Consider the following 18600-nt stretch of genomic DNA (forward strand, 5'->3'; position numbering starts at 1 on the left):
TCTATGGGAATTCTCAAGGACATATTATCAAGCCCATTATCGCCACTTTAGCGGCAGTTTCCCTAAAAAATCGACTTTCTGAAGCCGACAGTTATAATAAAATCTGTACTTTCTTTAGTATGGACCTTTTTCCTATTAAAGTCAATTTACAAGATATCTGTGATCCTATTTACTTGTAGTACATGCTAGTCAGGCCAGATGAGGAGGATATTCTATAAAGACTATGGGCCATAATATCAAGGACGGCGTTAATATTATTGCCACTTTAGCCGCAGGAAACTGCCGCTAAAGCGGCGATAATGGGCTTGATAATATGCCCTTGTGAATTCCCATAGAAGCCCATGTTCCGGCGTGAACATGGGCGTCTATGGGAATTCACAAGGGCATATTATCAAGCCCATTATCGCCGCTTTAGCGGCAGTTTTCTGCGGCTAAAGTGGCGATAATTTTAACGCCGTCCTTGATAATATGGCCGCATCACTCGAATTTGCAGCCTAAATAAACACTGCTACAAAATGCACAAAATGTGTGAACCCTGACCGTTGCAGGCATTTGTTGTGACTGTCCCATATACTTACATCTACTTTTGTGTAACGTCAATTTTCAGCTTTGTGCGCTGTCTGCAACCATTTATTCTACCCCACACCTGGTACAACCTGTTCAAACATATGACACCATTCTAAACATACCTCGGTGACTTGGGAAGCCCATCTTGTTGGAGAGAACTTGCGTAATAGTATTTTCCGGGTCTGTTTAGTAAAAAGAGAAGCAAAATTTGTCAGATTGAACATTGATTGAATACAAGCTGCAATGCAGTGACTATTCATGGATATTTGTCCACAAATTAACGTAAATTATCACCTTTGCATCAATAAGTGCGCCGAACACCAGAATAAAGAATCCCTAAAATGTAGAAAAAAGACAGCGTTATATTTGAGAACAAGCCACAGTGTGCCAGCCGAGCAAATATACTTAGGGGCATATTTACAAGGAATTAACGCCATTAGAACATTACTGTTTCCAACTTTCTTATGGCGTTAACTCCTTCGCCTTATTTTCAGCACGACGTTAAGCCATTTAACTAGCTTAATGCCACCTTGTAAAAAATGTCCCTATTCACGCAGCACGCAGTGTGATAGGGGCATGCAATGGGTGTTGCAGTGGGCGTTACACCGCAACACCCATTGTTTTTATGATGCTGCACCATATTTACAAGGTATGGGGCAGCCCGAAAATACCGCCAAGGAATACCTTGGGACATATGTACAAAGAAGTGGTGGAGCATGTTGTTAACCTCCTTGGCTTAACAACACACTCCCTGTGTTTCCCCCTGCGCTGGTGCTACACTTAGGAGTCGAGCACCAATGCAGGCACCCTTGCACCATCGTTCAAGTGTGCCTGCGTGCAGGGGAAGATTGTTTGTGTACAGGAAGGTCCCCCTTCCTACACATAAACAATCTATAAATGTTGTTTAGTAACTTCTATGTGTGCTGCTTAATGCAGCAAACACAGAAGTTGCAAAACAACATTTTTTTAAATGATTCTTTATGTACAGGAATGGGGAACTTCCTAACATAAACAATCATTGACTTTTTGCTGTTTTCATGTGTGCTGTACAACGCAACACACATAAAAACAGCAAAAACGAGGAGAAATGAAACATTTCTCCTCATTTCGCCAGGTTAAGACCAGATTTTCCCTGGTCTTAATTCTGACGCTGCCTCCTATTTACGCCTCCCTTGTAACTTGGAGGCAGTGTCGGAATCAATGAGTGTTGCAGTGGAACGCCCACCTCAACACCCATTGCCCTCCCCTTTCACACTAAGCAGAGGGTGAAAGGGGGCCTTATTTACAAGGCAGCGTTAAGCCAGGTTAATTGGTTCAACGCTGACTTGTAAATAGTGCGATGTCCCCGTCGCCACAGGAACGTCTCAAAAAGTTACGTTCCAGTGGCGATTGGGGCTTGTACATATGCAACCTGGTCTTAAGCAGGCAATACGAGGAGAAATGTTTTCCTCCTTTTATTTTGCTCTTTCCACATGCAGTACAAACAGATGGAGTAAATCGCCTGTAAAGATTGTTTATGTGCAGGAAGGTGTTCCTTCCTGCACATGAACAATTGTCCCTGCGGCGCCGGCACCATAACAAAATTAGGCTAGGCTACCTGCACTGGCGCTATGCGTTTTTTCAGTGCCAGCACTAGGGGTAACGCAGAAGTGTGCCTTGTTTTCTAAATACAGTACATCCCTGTGTTTTGAAACTGTCGGGCGCAGAGCTACCAATTTTGGCATAACACCGCGCTTCGCCAGTTTCTTGAAAATATGACTCTTTGTGTTGAAATCAAAATGTGGATGGGAGAAGTAGCAAATTGTTAGTGAATATTTTGTAGCTTACTAAAGGTGGCATATGCGAACCTTAACAACAAAAGATTGTACTGAATGCAACTAGTTTCCTGTGCTTTAGCGTCTGCAGTCCCACTGTGGGGCACACAGCTCAAACTTAATTTTAGTTAGTAATCAAAATATGATTCCAGCATTGATGATCTAAAACAGGGAACATAGACAACTAGCTGAACCTTAGGCTAGGTGAAGTCACAAAATACTCAGAAAGTAGCAGGGGAGTTCTTGCTCTTTGCTAGAGGGTCACTGTCACAACCTCATTTCTGGACCATACTGAAGGTAGAGCACAGCCAATTGTGGCTGTCTAAAAGACCTCATGATATCCGCTCTTAAAATATAATAACAAAAAGTATATGGAGAGAGAGTACTTTCGGTCTGCTCTCTTCATGTGTTTTCATGGTTTGCCACTGCTTCGATGGGCTTTCCATCAAGGCCAACGCATTTCATGAATGATTACATTATCACATTAGTGTTCATGTTAGGTCTGCCAAATGTCTCTATAATGAAATATTCTGCTGTGTATGTGTTAAGTTATGCAGCAGCACTGCAGACATCTTTTTTTTAGGGTACAGCTAAAGTCTGATGATGCAATCTGTTGAGCTTATGGGCCCATTATTATTAATATTAAGGCAAAAAAAAAAAATTTTTTATTATTAATAAACTATTCTTTTCTTCAACTACCTGTTCGGACATTTTACATTGCAAACTGTGAACTGCATTGCAAATATTATAACACACAATACAAATGTATGTTTGGTTAATAAATGTACATGTTTGTGCTTCTCTTTAATAATGCTTAGATTTGTAAGTGTAAGAAATACTTTTGTAGATTTGTGTGCAAGAAGAGAATACACTTTAGGACTGCGAACTAGTAAATATTGCACCAAATGTTATTATATATCCTAAAGTCTGTAATAACACTGAGCACTCCTAATACTGAGTGCACTGACTACTATACAGTAAAATACCTGGACACATGAGACAGGCATCTATTTATTTACTAAATGTAAATAAAAACACTTCCTGTTATTCGGCGACAGAATGATTGTATATGTCTGATCATAGATACTGTTAACCACAAAAAAGCTGTTCCTAAAGTGGTGACCACTATGAGGTTTGAGTTATATTGTGAGTGAAGACATCTCACAAAAAGTAACGGACTGGTCTCACACACCACTTGGTGTCATGCTTCATCATTGACCAGTCCTCGCCCTCTAAAACCTTGGTTTGATAGAGGGCGGGCATACACGACAGGGATGCACTTCTAAACTAAGTGGGGGCCCGTGTACAAGTGAGTGTGATTAAAAATCATTATAGTTGTCCTTGTTGTGTTTTTTTAATGTGAAAGGTAACTATATGATATTAAAATCAGGTGACGGTATGTGGGGGAATTAGTGTCCCCTAACAGTTATGTGAGAGGTCGACATGTTTCTGCTGACTTGGCCCAGAAGGGTGCAGGGCATTCATCAGGACCTAAATATATAGATGGGGGCTCCGTTCTTACCAAAAGGTGGCAAGAGTATACCACTGTGTGGGCGTGATCAATGTCACACTCCACAATTGGATGGCTTCTAAATTCAAGCCTGTAACAGAAAATATGGAGAGAGATAAAAATATAACAACAAACCGTAGTTGTGGTGAAGTACTGAACACAATACATGCACTGTTTCAGTCTTACGTGAGTGACTACTTGTGTGACATGTGACACTGTATTTGTTACATGATTACAGAGATGCAAATGGTGAGAGCACGTGTCTCACTGTTCTTACCCTAAGTACCAAAGCTACTTGCGCCATGGGAGGAGGGGAGGGGAAACCTCTGTTGTCAGACACTGTAGGAAAAAACACACAGATCACAGCTGGCGTGAAAATTGTGGTCTTTGACAAGTAAAAACTCACACAACATTCATCAACACTTGTGCCTGGGGTGGTAAAATGACCCCTATATACTTTCATTCATTCAGCCATCATTCAAATCCTTACTGCCTCAAGGTAAGTTTCCTGCGTGGTTCCTAGGCGACTGCTCCCATTCCTCCCCGATGTAGGAATGGGTAGCGAGCCATCGCGCTTTATATAGTACACTCACTTAAGTTAATTGGGTTTAAGTGTTTCGCAGGTGGTGCTAGGTGTAATCAGGTGCGTGGTTTCCTGTGTCCCTGAAGGGAAGCCTGATCTAACCATGGCAGAACTACGCGCATGCTCAGTGCGGAGTAATAAGCTGAGGAGATGATCAATCAGGTGCGTGACTTCCTGTGTCCTTGATGCGAGTGCCTGATTCCAAAAATGGTCTATGTGCACGCCTGCTCTGTACTGAGAAGTGAAGCGCGTGAAGGGAGAAAATTCCACCGAAGGTACCTGCTGGTGAGTTGTAGGATTGTTAAAGGAAGGTGCGCGATTTCCTGTGTCCTTCGTGTGGGTGCCTAGTTCAAGAATGGCCAGAATACGTGCATGCTCTATGTACTAATAGTGCGTGAATAGAACGCCCCTGGTGTAGAAACTGGTGAGCAGCTGTTCACTCAGAGGCCAAGGGGAATTCTATGTAGAGCCGGGAGCTGCTCAATTGTGGGCGGGGCTGTGCGTGTGCTAAAGAGCAGATGGCAGTTGAATATGCTGGTATGCGCTCGTGCAAAAATAGTGCCCCAAATGCAATAAATGGTAAAACCCATACAAGGAGTACCATAAGGCGGAGGGTCGAACTGGCATGATGGGGTGCTCAAAATGCAAAAATGCGGGGGTGGTGATGGGAGCCCCCTTTAAAAGATTTTGTCTTTGTTGGATGGTAGCGCTATAGTGAATCATTCCTATTCACGTGTCCAGCCTGGGTCGAAGACGAACCCAAGTAGTAAAAAGGTGACCATGAAAAGCATGTGGCCCGTTACCCTCAGGACTTTGACTTTGTTTGAAAGCCAATGTAGTGTGATACTTCTAGGGTGTCAATAAACCGGTGAAAAAACAGGGTCTAAGGGAAACTATATTTAATGACCAGCCCGAGTCCTAATCCCCTACTGCAAACTCATTCAACATACAAAAACGAACTGGGGGTCAATAAAGAAGCACAATTGGAAATATACACACTAATTGAAGGATATCAATTCTATAACCCTAGGCATTCAGAGCAGAGCAAGGATTACCATCAAATCGCTTTAGGTGGTAGAGCTAAAGTGTCAAGCTCAGATGATCAATGTTATCATTTGGTCATCCGCCAAACCCAGAAGGACAATCCTTTGATCATAACAGACGAACATTATGACAAACCTGCACAACACCAAACAGGCAGAAAACAAAGATTCAGACCCACCCCACTGAATTGGACTTTGAGTTCGGGGGAGGAAAGGAGTGACAGTAGCAGTGACAAAAGCTCAGGACAACAGCAGAATAGACAACAGGGCTATCGCCAAACAATGGCACCACCACCCTCTTTTGGTTATTGGCAACAACCTTACTTTCCACCAGGATTTGGCTTCCCACAAGGTCCCCAGCCTGTTTTATACCAGGGACAGGGCAGAGGCAGAGGCCGACAAAAAAGAAGGAACACAAGGGTATAGTGGGAAGACCAACCACCCACTACGGTGGTGACCAGGAGCAAAGGGAGGGCGAACATGCCCTCAACAAGCAGGGAATAACAAACATTGTTAACCCCAGCAAGCACATATTGACTACCGATGAGGAAACAGTCCTATCCAGATGACTGGGTTTCGTCCCCACACCAAAGAATGACACCTTTGTACTTCACACAGAACTCGCACAGTTCTTCAGGAAACTCATGCTGCGCGATTACTTTGGTGATAATAAGGATAAGACTGAAAAGGGAAAAATTACAACGGGACTTAAAAAAAAGTCAACATTCCAACCACCGTCCCAGAACACCTCATGCCAAGTACTAGCTTTTGAAGAAGCAGTACTCAATGAAATCGAGGGTATCAACTTCCAGAGTACAAAGGGTTTCCAAAACCTAACAAAAAACAAACACACAGCACTACAAAGCCTGAAGAACAACCACGGTTTTGTGATAAAACCCGCGGACAAAGGGGGAGCAATTGTGGTTATGGACCAGGAGATGTACCAAGAGGAGTGTAAAAGACTTCTCTCAGACACAGTCAGCTACGCCATACACAGAATTGACCCAACAACATCCCTTATGACAAGAATAAAAAACATGGTAGAGGAGGTCCTCACCAATGATTGGATTACTAGACAGGAGGCGGGTTTCCTTATCAATGAGGATCCTAGGATGCCCAGGTTCTACACGCTTCCCAAGATCCACAAGAACCGGACCCCTCCACCCGGAAGACCCATCGTATCTGGAATTGGATCAGTTCTGGAACGTTTATCGCGGTTTTGTGATTGGTTCCTCAGACCGATTGTGAAGAAATCTCATTCCTACCTTAGGGACACTAAGGATGTCCTTTGTCTTCTCCGAGATCTGGAAGTAGATCCAACTGAGAACCTACTTATAACAATAGATATAGAAGCCCTATACACAAGCATACCACAAAGACGAACCTTGGAAGTGGTGGAACAAATCATCCTAAACATGGACTGGAATTTCATCACTCCCCAACATTTTGTGATGGAATGTGCCGAATTAGCAGTAACTCGAGGACACCCTCTACCATCAGATCACCGGTACGGCGATGGGCCGCACTTTTGCCCCAAGCATGGCATGCCTCTATGTCCAACAATTCGAGGAAGACTACATTTTCAATTAGAACAACCCATTTCTGAAACAACTAAAAGTCTGGAAGCGCTACATTGACGGCGTGCTGATTGTATGGCACGGTACCGAGGTAGAAGCAACAGAATTTGTCCAATAGGTCAATTCCAAAGATAATCATCTCAGATTCACAAACACAATTGACATGACCCATGCCATTTTTCTGGATGTAGACATTACCATAACTCAAGAATGATTCACAACAAAGGTTCACAACAAAACCACAGATAGAGACAGTTTACTTCTCTATGAGAGCTACCATCCGAGGGCCCTGAGACAAAACCTCCCGGTAGGTCAGTTCTTCCCAATCCGACGGAACTGCTCAAATACATCAACCTTTGAGGAACAGGCAGAACAACTGGAAAACAAACTTCTGGAACGCCACTACCGGTAAAAAATGGTGAGAAGAGCAAGGAAACGAGCCAGGAACAATCCAAGAGAGTCACTATTAGAGGACGTAATAAAAGAAAACACCAAAAGACCGGTATGCGTTACGACATACACTCCGATTTCAAACAAAGTACAGAAAATCGTGAGCAAGAACTGGCCCATCCTCAACAGCGCTGGAAACCAGTGGCAGCCACCTTTGTTTGCTAATAGAAGGAACAGGAGCCTGCGCGACGAACTAGTACACGCAAAGAGGCCATCAACTGATGAAGAGGAACAACAAACCCTGTGGAGCCACCCACGGCCCGTCGGCCACTTCTCCTGTGGAAACTGTACATCCTGCTCACTCCTTACCAATACCAAGTAGGTGGACATAGGGACCGGTATACCCTGGCACTTGCGGGAATTCAGTAACTCGAACACGGAGAACGTCGTGTACCTCCTGAACTGCCCCTGCGACCTCAGATATGTAGGCTTGACCACCATAAAAATCAAGGTGCACATCAGCGAACATCGGAGCACCATTCGGTGTAAAAAGACCAACACCAAACTGACACGTCATTTCACTGAAAAAAACCACAAAGACACAGGCCTGAGATGGACAATTCTGAAAGTAATGAAAAAACAAAAGTTTGACCTTACTAAGGCCCTACATATACAGGAACAACGATGGGTGTTTCGTCAGCGATCCTGGGATAAAGGGCTCAACGATGAAATACCGTGGCTCCAAATGGGGTGTTGAAAACTCTAATAACCACAAGTAGATTAATACATACTCCCATTACACTGGGTACATCTGGTATACCATCACTCGATACTGTGAAACCATCAGTAGGTGCCGCATCCCCTTCAGTCTAGACTGAGTATGCTAAGCGTGTGCTCTGTACACCCTAGAAGTATCACACTACGCTGGATTTCAAACAAAGTCAAAGTCCTGAGGGTAACGGGCCACATGCTTTTCATGGTCACCTTTTTACTACTTGGGTTTATCTTCGACCCAGGCTGGACACGCAAATAGGAATGATTCACTATAGTGCTACCATACAAGAAAGACCAAATCTTTTTAAGGGGGCCCCCACCACCACCCCCGCATTTTTGCATTTTGAGCACCTCATCATGCCAGTTCGACACTCCGCCTTATGGTCCCCCTTGTATGGGTTTTACCATTTATTTCACTTGGGGCACTATTTTTGCACAAGCGCATACCAGCATATTCAACTGCCATCCGCTCGTTAGCACACACACAGCCCTGCCCACAATTGGGCAGCTCCCGGCTCTTCATAGAATTCCCCTTGGCCTCTGAGCGAACAGCTGCTCACCAGTTACTACACCAGGGGCATTCTATTCACGCACTATTAGTACATAGAGCATGAGCGTATTCAGGCCATTCTTGAACTAGGCACCCGCACGAAGGACACAGGAAATCGCGCACCTTCCTTTAACAATCCCACCTCTCACCAGCAGGTACCTTCGGTGGAATTTTCTCCCTTCACGCGCTTCACTTCTCAGTACAGAGCATGCGCGCACATCGACCATTTTGGAATCAGGCAGTCGCATCAAGGACACAGGAAGTCGTGCACCTGATTGATCATCTCCTCAGCTTAGTACTCCACACTGAGCATGCGCGTAGTTCTGCCATGATCAGATCAGGCTTCCCCTTCAGGGACAGAGGAAACCACGCACCAGATTACACGTAGCACCATCTGTGAACCACTTAAACCCAATTAACTTAAGTAAGTGTACTATATAAAGCACGATGGCTCTCTACCCATTCCTACATCGGGGAGGAACGGGAGCAGTCGCCTAGGAACCACGCAGGAAACTTACCTTGAGGCAGTAAGTGTTTGAATGATGGCTGAATGAATGAAAGTATATAGGGGTCATTTTACCACGCAAGCACAAGTGTGGATGAATGTTTCGTGAGTTTTTACTTGTCAAAGACCACAATTTTCACGTCAGCTGTGATCTGTGTTTTTTTCCTACAGGGTCTGACAACAGGGGTTTCCCCTCCCCTCCTCCCATGGGGTAAGAAGCTTTGGTACTTAGGGTAAGAACAGTGAGACACGTGCTCTCACCATTTGCATCTCTGTAATCATGTACACAAATAGAGTGTCACATGTCACACGAGTAGTCACTTACCTAAAACTGAAACAGTGCATATATTGTGTTCAGTACTTCGCCACAACTACTGTTTGTTGTTATATTTTTATCTCTCTCCATATTTTCTTTTACAGGCTTGAATTTAGAAGCCATCCAATTGTGGAGTGTGACATTGATCACACCCACACAGTGGTATACTCTTGCCACCTTTTGGTAAGAACGGAGCCCCCATCTATATATTTAGGTCCTGATGAATGCCCTGGACCCTCCTGGGCGAAGACGGCAGAAACATGTCGACCTCTCACATAACGGTTAGGGGACACTAATTCCCCCACATACCGTCAACTGATTTTAATATCATATAGTTACCTTTCACATTAAAAAAACACAACAAGGACAACTATAATGATTTTTAATCACACTCACTTGTACACGGGCCCCCACTTAGTTTAGAAGTGCATCCCTGTCGTCAGGTGTATGCCCGCCCTCTATCAAACCAAGGTTTTAGAGGGCGAGGACTGGTCAATGATGAAGCATCACACCAGGTGGGGTGTGAGACCAGTCCGTTACTTTTTGTGAGATGTCTTCACTGACAATATAACCCAAACCTCATAGTGGTCACCGCTTTAGGAACAGTTTTTTTGTGGTTAATATTTATTGTTGGAGGCTGCTAGCTCCTAAAACCCTGTGCCTCTTGTTCCCTCCTCCACACAGTGTGGAGCTCATGTGTTTTATGATCATAGATACTGCCCATATTATCTGTATGCAGGAAACCTGGCTCAGGGAAGATTTTCATGTAAATGGTTAGGCACCCATTCTTACCCCAGATTCTCCATCTGGCTGTGGGAGAGCTAAAGGTGAACTGGCAATGCTTATTTCAACTTTAGCTCCCATCGTTAGAGCAAGAGGTAGAGCCATACAAAGTTTTTTCTACCCACAGTCCATGGAAATAGACATTGTGCCATTATAGACCACAAAATTATCTTGTTAACCAAACCACATCTGGTCAGATGCCTCAAGATAGAACCCTCAGTTCTTAGCAATGATTCGGTCCTTGAGCTCACAGTTTATGAGCCATAAGTCGACAGGCACAAATAAATAGCAAAACAAATGGTGTCAGACAAAATGGGCAGGTATACACGGAAATAGCATTTCAGAGTCCATAGTTAAGGAGAACACCGAAGCGTTTGACATCTGTACTGAGTGGAGAGTGAACCATCAAAGGCTCCTATCAGTTGCAGATAAATTGAGAGCCCCAATAAAGAACCAAAGCAAAAACAGTACGGCCCATGGCTGGTTTTACAAACACTGTGTTACAGCCAGCAAGAAAGGAAAGAATGTGCTTCAAAAACGTCCAAGAAATAGGGGGCACATCCAAGAACTAAGAAGAAACTATATTTAACCCTAACAACTAGGAAAAAGGAGAAGAGAACTTACTAAGGGCAGCAGATACTGGTGACCGTATCTTGTTTTGGAAGACTGAAATTACCCCTTTTATTATAGATAATTCAATGCCAATCATAGATGTCTCTGTTGCCCCCGAAGCATGGTTGAAACACTTTGGAGGGATTTTTTATCCAAATAATGTAGATATTGGTTTACTTCTGGCTCCTGCCAAAGTGGTAGTCTTCAAACGGTTGAAGCCAGTTAGCATCAAAGAGGTCACCATAGCACTAAAAAATAGCTCCCTTGGAATGGTCCAGGGCCATCAATACTTTTAAAGCTGTGTAATAATTTTGTGCACCCATACTAACTTAAGTATGCAATGCAGCAGCACTCAGTCAATTCCCTAAAACAGGGAGTGATGGCACCATTGTACTCATTTTTAAAAAAAGAGACGGGGAGACCCAAGGTGCTATCGACCAATTTCCCTATTAGACTCCTCAGTGAAAATTATGGGTATGGTGATCCTGGTTAGATTAGACGTGTGGGCCCAAGAAAAACATATATTAACTGAATGCTAATATGGGTTCAGGAGAGAAATCGGCACTGTGGATCTGGGCATTCATTTACATCTGATAATTAGTAAATACACACTAGCACACCAGGGGCTCATTCACCTCTGCTTTGCAGACTTGAGTAGCGCATTCGATTTTGTGAACTATGCAAAATTGTGGAAGACCCTAATCAAAACGGGTGCCCCAATCGATATTTGCGCTTCAGGATAAACGGAGAATTTACAGACAAGTTCAGGGTGACAAAAGGCATTAGGTAGGGCTGAGTCTTGGCCCCTTTCTTATTTTCAAATACATCAACGGGTTTAACACCATGCTGCAAAGTTTAAATATAGATGCACCTAAAATAGGATAACGTGCTAACTTGATTATATGCGGATAATGAGGTGTTGTTATCTAAGACAGCAAATGGCCTTCAGCTTTTCATTGATAACTTTGTATCTTTTATGGAGGGTAGAAGCTTAAAACTCAACTTATCCAAAACGTACACCATGGTTTGTGGTAAGAGGAGAAGAGGGGAGAGACACAATTTGCAACAGGCCAAAAGCTAGAACAGGTAAAGAACTGTAGCAATTCAGGCATTTTATTCTTACATGAGTGATACTGGGTACCCCATCTAAAGACAGCACATTCAAAATGTACACAAGGTTCTGATGCTATCTTTAGATTTGCAAATAAAATTGGTTTGAACCCCTTTAGAGAAATGGTGAAATTGTGTAAGAGCAAATGTCTTCCAGTTGCTTTACATGGGCCTCCAGAGTGTGGCATAATAAACAGCAAACCGATGCAGATTCAGGAGAATACCTTTTTATGGAGACTGTTAGCAGTCCCGCGATTGACTCCAGCATATTTAACACACAAAGAACTTGAGATTTATTCATAGATCACATTCATCTCTGTAGTGTAATCAAATGACACAGCATCTGGAGTAATCAAGGACTAAATTTATTGGAGACATTATAAGGGTTTGTTTAGAACTCGACCAGTATGATAAAATCCTTGCTTCCAGTACATAAATCGTTTATTGAAGGAACTGGAGGGGAATTGCAGCATCTGGGCTCCCCCCAGTATCTTGCAATTTAACAAGAAACATATTTTAATGTTAAATATTATGTGAACTATTGTTCTAGATATTTTGTAATCAAAGAAAAAAGTGAATTCAATGTTACATCACACTTATTTTAAAGATGTATTAACAAATGAATTAATATAAACATATTTAATTAATGTATGACTATTGAGTTAAACATTTAGTATAAAAATATCCCACCTACTCTAAAATGTTTATTGTATTTAGGTGTATTAAAAAGGACTGCACATAATTAATATGAAATTGTTTTGCAGAAAAATAAAAGATAAATATATTTTTAATTTAAAACATTTTCCTAGAAAAATTTAAATTAATCAATATGTTTTTAATTATATAAGTTTTGCAATATTAAATAAAACCTATATGTTTTTTAAAGTCAAAATAAGTTAATACATTTGAACATTATTTCCAATGTGGTATTATTTTATGTCCCTGCCCCCCTTTAATGGAAAGGTGTTAGTAGTGTGCCGGTATATGTCAACTTGTTAAATGCATATGTGTATATACCTGAATTTGAACTGTTGAGAGGGATCTAATTTTATATTCATGTTACTTTTAAAGTTTGAAAAGCTTTCACTGCTCGCCTGGCCACTTTCATGAACCTTCTTATAGAGTTTGCTGCTCTCTTCCGCATTCCAGACCCAATTCCCCACAGAGGCACCCTTTTTTTTCGTTGATGCACTCTAGTGGTGAGAATCAAGCCTATTGCCCTATTTCAGAACCCCCATGCTGTGGACTCGCAGTGGCTAGTAGTGTGCTGGCATATGTTGCACTCTTCATCTTGTATCCATCAGTTTAATTTGAGTCTTGAGGGCAACGGCTCATTGGTTAAATGTTCTCACAGTGAATTTTCTCTTTACTCTGTTTATAGAGTCAAGTCGGTTCTTTTTCTGACCTAGTTCTCACAGTGGGGCTGGTGCCTTAGCTTTGCCTCCCACGAGTGTCTCCTTCTCTCTCTGCCTTATTAATTGCAGATCCGTACCTAAGCATGCCCTAAATGTCTCTAACCTACTCTGTTAGAATTGTTGAGACTTGATGTTTGTAACAGAAATGTGGCTAAAGGAGTGCTCTTCTGCTGAAATTGTCCTAGCTACTCCCCTTAGACTCAAATAAAGCATATTTATATTGAGGATAAAAATGTGGGCAGTGTTGCAATTGGGCATTGCTCCTCCTTGTCATGCTCCTTTTTTAAATTCGTGAATATTACCAATATTGAGGGATTAGCATTTACTGTTTTCTTTGCCCCTTCATTTGCTCTATCTAGTTTACTACGTTATAGACCACTAGACTGCTCTGCCAATTGCAACTTATTCATGCTGACCTCTTGGTATTGGGCGACTTTAATTTACATGATGATTCCTTGAACTGTAGACCCACTTAACAGTTTTTGTTTACTTCTGTGAGCATTAATATAGAACAGTTAGTAAATGGTCACAGCACACAAGGCTACCTATACGTTAGACCTAATTTTTTCAAACCCAGCGACAGTTCACGTTAAACCTGCCCTTAAGCTTATTTAGTCTGACCATTCCCCAATTCCTCTTAGTGTTCTTTCAACCTTAACCAGTAGACCGCAAGGTGTAGTATGAAAAACAGCCAGACCTTGGCATAAAATCACTGATTCCACTTTTTAGAGATGTTACAGTCCATCCCCTTCAATCTTACGGATGTCCTTGATCAGGACTTGAATGATTTTAATCACTGGCTAGGTAATGCATTGGACTTTGGTGCTCCACTAAAAATCTCCTCTTCCAAGAGATCGAACACATCCACTTCTTGCTTTTCAGATGCTTTAAAAGAGGAGAAATCACAATGTAAAAGGCTATAGTGGAGTTGGAGGAGCTCCTATGACAGGTATGCTAAGGCTCCTTATAAAGCAGCCTTGAAAGGTTAGCATGCCACCATTCGTAAGGCTATTAAGGCTTTTGTTTCATCCATGATCACAGTGGCAACTAATAACCTCATAAGCTTTTTTAAACTGTCAACTCTTATCTTTCCCTGAATGCTTCCGAGAATGTTCTTTCCCCCTCAATTGACTTACTTAGAACATTTGTACCTATTTATGAGCAACATTCTGTGCAGGCTTTTAAACTTTGAGTAGGGGCTCATATTTCACAATCCGGTCCTCTACTTACTGCTTTTGATCATATATATCTGGAGAAATCTTCTGCAGAGCTTGATAAATGCAAATCAGGCTCCCCTCTTGATCAATGCCCTCAGACTCTTTTAAAATATGCAGCCTCTGTTGTGAACCCCATCTTGAACAAATTGATGAACAGTTCTTTGGAACTTTATTTTATCCCCCAGTTGGAAGAAGGCACTGTTGCTTCCTTTATTAAAAAACACTCTGCTGATCATAAAGTACTTAGGGCCTGATTACGACTTTGGTGGTGTGGGAGCAGGCCCCCACGCCAGCACCCCACTCCCTCTCCGCCAAAGCTGTCACACACCACCCTCCAGATAACAAGTTGAATTGTGGTCTGGAGGGCGGTGCTTTGATGCTCCCACTGTAGTACTGTGCTAAGGCTCATAAATGTGCTTTAGTAAGGCACCACAATGGGACCACCAAAGTGCATTCCTGCAAGGAATGGACTGTGAAGTCCATGCCGTGCAGGACCACAGGTGCATGCATACATGGGGGCACATGCATATGGGGGCACAACATGTACCCCCTGCATGCATCCCCTGCCCCAGAGGCAACAGAGGGCCCGGTAGGGCCTCCTTAGTTTCCTCGCTGCCCCCCTTTTCATGGCAGTCTCACAACCACATAAAGGGGGGCGGTGAGGAAACTCGTAATATGCCTGGTGGTTCAGCACCTGGACCTCCAGTATATTACAGCTTCAGACCGCCACACCACCTCAGAGAGATCACAGATCTCCTGCGGGCAGGTGGCAATCCAACCGCCAAAGCTGTAAAAGGACCGTCGGATAGCCGGTGCAGCAGTAGCGCCGTCGCCACCGTGGATTTGGCTCATAATTAGGCTCTAAGTAATTTCAGGCCGATCTCACTCTTACCGACAATGGCTAAACTGTTGGATTAGATTGTCAATAGAAAGCTGTCTCACTTTAAGAGTCTAACCATGTGTTGCATGACTCCTAATCTGGATTCTGAACTGGCTACAGCACTGAGTCCACCTTGCTTGAGGTGACAGAGTTTATTAAGGAAAATGTTGACCGCAATTCTTCCACTATGGTGGTGCTACTGGACTTGTCATCAGCATTCAACACAGTTTTTCATCCTATTTTTCTTGACAGACTTATTAGGATGGATATCAGAGATCAAGCTTTGTCCTGGCTCAAATCCTTTATTGAAGACCAGACCCAGGCAGTTTTTCTCCCTCTTTTTACCTCCTCTTCTAAACCTTTAGAGTGTGGTATGCCACAGGGTTTGGTGCTGGGTATTACTCTTTTTAATATCTATCTGGAGCCGCTCGCAAAGTTGGTTGAATACTTGGGCTTGCATGTGGTCTCTTGTGTGGGCCAAACATAGCCTCTTTCGGCTTTTCAGAAGAACGAGACAGAAGCATTGTGTTCTTTCAAGCTTTGTCTTAAGTCATTTGTTGAGTGGATAAATAAAAGCTGTCTGAAGCTTAGCTCTGATAAAACATAGATTCTCTTTTTTGACATCAAGATTTTCCCCAGATTCCCGTAACTCATGGCTATCTGAATTGGCGGTCCCCTCCGTTGGGGACCTACAGTCAGAAATCTGGGTGAGACATTTGTTTCCAATCTCTCGTTCAAACCCCAAATCAAGGCTATTTCTGCCAACTCTTTTGCCACATTTATTTCCTTCAAAAGGATGCTTTATTTAGTACCTGTAGACTCTCGCAAAATGATAATTCATACCGTGGTAAAGTCCAATTTGGATTATGCCAACAGTTTGCATTTTGGTTTACTTCTACTTTATTTCAGCAATGGCAAATAATACAGAATTCTGCTGCTCCTCTAATCCTGAAAATACGGGGCTGGTGGCTCCTTACCTACAACTTCAGTGGCTACCTGTTATCAGTTGGATCCAATTTAAAGCACTAACCTTTGCCTTCAGAGCTTTGAATAACAAGCATTAGCATTGCCAATAGGTCTCGCCTTTGGGACGTTATAAGTGTTTAGCCATGCAACAGTTGATGTTGCACAAAGGATATTGTGCTGCATAAATAAATACTTATAAGGTTCCAAAGGCGAGACCTATTGGCTATGCCAATATTGTTGTGTATGGCTGCGGCGTTTGATTAATCAACTTGAAGATTTTCGATTAATAAAGTGAAAATCCAATCGTTTCCACTCTTATATGGGGGGTGTATTATAATACTTTTTTCACACAGAATGGACAATGATCAGTAATAGTACACTACAAGTGACGTCAATAAACACATTATGAAATGACATGTGCAGTTGAAGTGCACGCTTCCTCGTCCTGTGGCAGCTTTGAGTCAATATTGGGTGGTACGAACGTGGGCAAACTAATATGGCCATGGAAAATAAAGTTAATATTTGTGTAGACGGAGATGGGTGATTAAAAAAAAAAAGCCCATATCAAAAGATGTTACACCTGGATAGTGTGCAGATCCATATACAAGCCCTCTTCTGTAGTAAGGGTTTAACTGGGGTTTGTTGGTCAAGTGCTTCAAGACCTAACTGGTGTGTTGCCCCCACCCCCTTTGTTAACATCTTATCAAAAAGATTCATCCAGTTTGGAGGATATGTGTGGAGTGTTGTGTCCTGTACTATAGAACTGTACTTGAGTGTTGCAGTTTTCTTGGACCACTTGCTTGTATTTCCCAGTTTTGCTAGTTATAGCCTGAACTGCTCAACACACTTTAAGATTCTTGTGAAGTCGCTGAAGCTTTGTTTCTTCATTCTTCTGACCCGGAGGTCACACCCTGGAACCCTAGCATCAGTACCGTGAAGAGCACTATGGTGTTCTTTCATTTCCAAGAGGCTTTGTATACACCTTGCAGCTGCTCCTAGCTCACATTTACTCCCGGTTTACAGTTTCAGCACCGTGAATGACCCCCCCCAAAAACAACTTCCATAGGCAGTGCCAGACTAGTTACCCGTCGCCCCACTCACTGTGTCCATAACTGATGACACATCAGGTCCTCTGGGCCCTGAATGCTGCTCTTTCATACGTTACACGTCGGCACCAATCAGAATCTGAGCTATTTTTGCCTCTGGTTTAACAGCTGTGCTTATTCCAAAAAGTCAACTTTTACAAGTGTAATTTGTAACTCAGTTTAAACTCCACCAGGAGTCGCTTGGACACCATCTTACCCCCCACACGTGTAATGAGATCTAATGCTCCTTCGCACCACTAGGTGACTACATGCCTGACAGAACATGAAATTGTCTTTACTTAAATGGCAGAAGCCCTGGAAACAAATAGTTTTGCCTCCGTTTTGAAGATGTATTTATTACAAGCATTAAAGATGCCCAGTCGGTACAATGCATAGGAATTTGCATCTGTTAACATTGTGGCCATTGTGTTTTTTCCCCTCACTATCCGGAGAAGTTTCTCTGAATTGACTTGGGCATAAACGTGCCGTCCAAAAATATCCTACAAAGCAATATTGTAAACCCTAAGGCGCTGTCTTGAGAGGTTTGTTTTGCAATATGTTTTTGCGCTAGTGCTTTGAGGCGGCAGTGCGCGTCGTGTTGGTACAATGCTGTCGGTATTGTGATGTAAAGAAAAGACTTAGCAGGTAAAACTCGTCATGCAGCGGACAATGAAGTGATTTGGGACACGTAGGGTGAAGCCTTTCGAGCCTACGCCCGCCCCACTGCAAAGAAATGGACACGGGGCGTGCACCAAAACATTTAAACTATTTGACCTTCGGAATAACTTTTTCTGTGAAGCATAGCAACGCCAAGATAATTTTAGGAATGCAGATTGCTCTCTTAAAAAAAATTCTGTTTTTACTTGCAGGGGTACGCTCTATAGTGCGGAGAGAGAAACCACC

General features: G+C 42.8%; 1 protein-coding gene across 4 annotated transcripts in view; it reads right to left on the reverse strand.

The window, feature by feature from the left end:
* LOC146816674 (adhesion G protein-coupled receptor F5-like) overlaps window positions 1-18600 on the reverse strand; it is a 788188-nt gene that overhangs the window by 92160 nt on the left and 677428 nt on the right. For all 4 annotated transcript variants that reach the window (XM_085609153.1, XM_085609151.1, XM_085609154.1 and 1 more), the window contains 2 exons: window positions 862-903; window positions 690-749 (listed from right to left, as the gene is read on the reverse strand). In XM_085609153.1, the coding sequence (XP_085465279.1) occupies window positions 690-749; window positions 862-903 (102 nt within the window). The remainder of the gene's footprint in view (window positions 1-689; window positions 750-861; window positions 904-18600) is intronic.

Source organism: Triturus cristatus, chromosome 6 (assembly GCF_964204655.1).
Source record: "Triturus cristatus chromosome 6, aTriCri1.1, whole genome shotgun sequence".
NCBI classification, from domain to species: domain Eukaryota; kingdom Metazoa; phylum Chordata; class Amphibia; order Caudata; family Salamandridae; genus Triturus; species Triturus cristatus.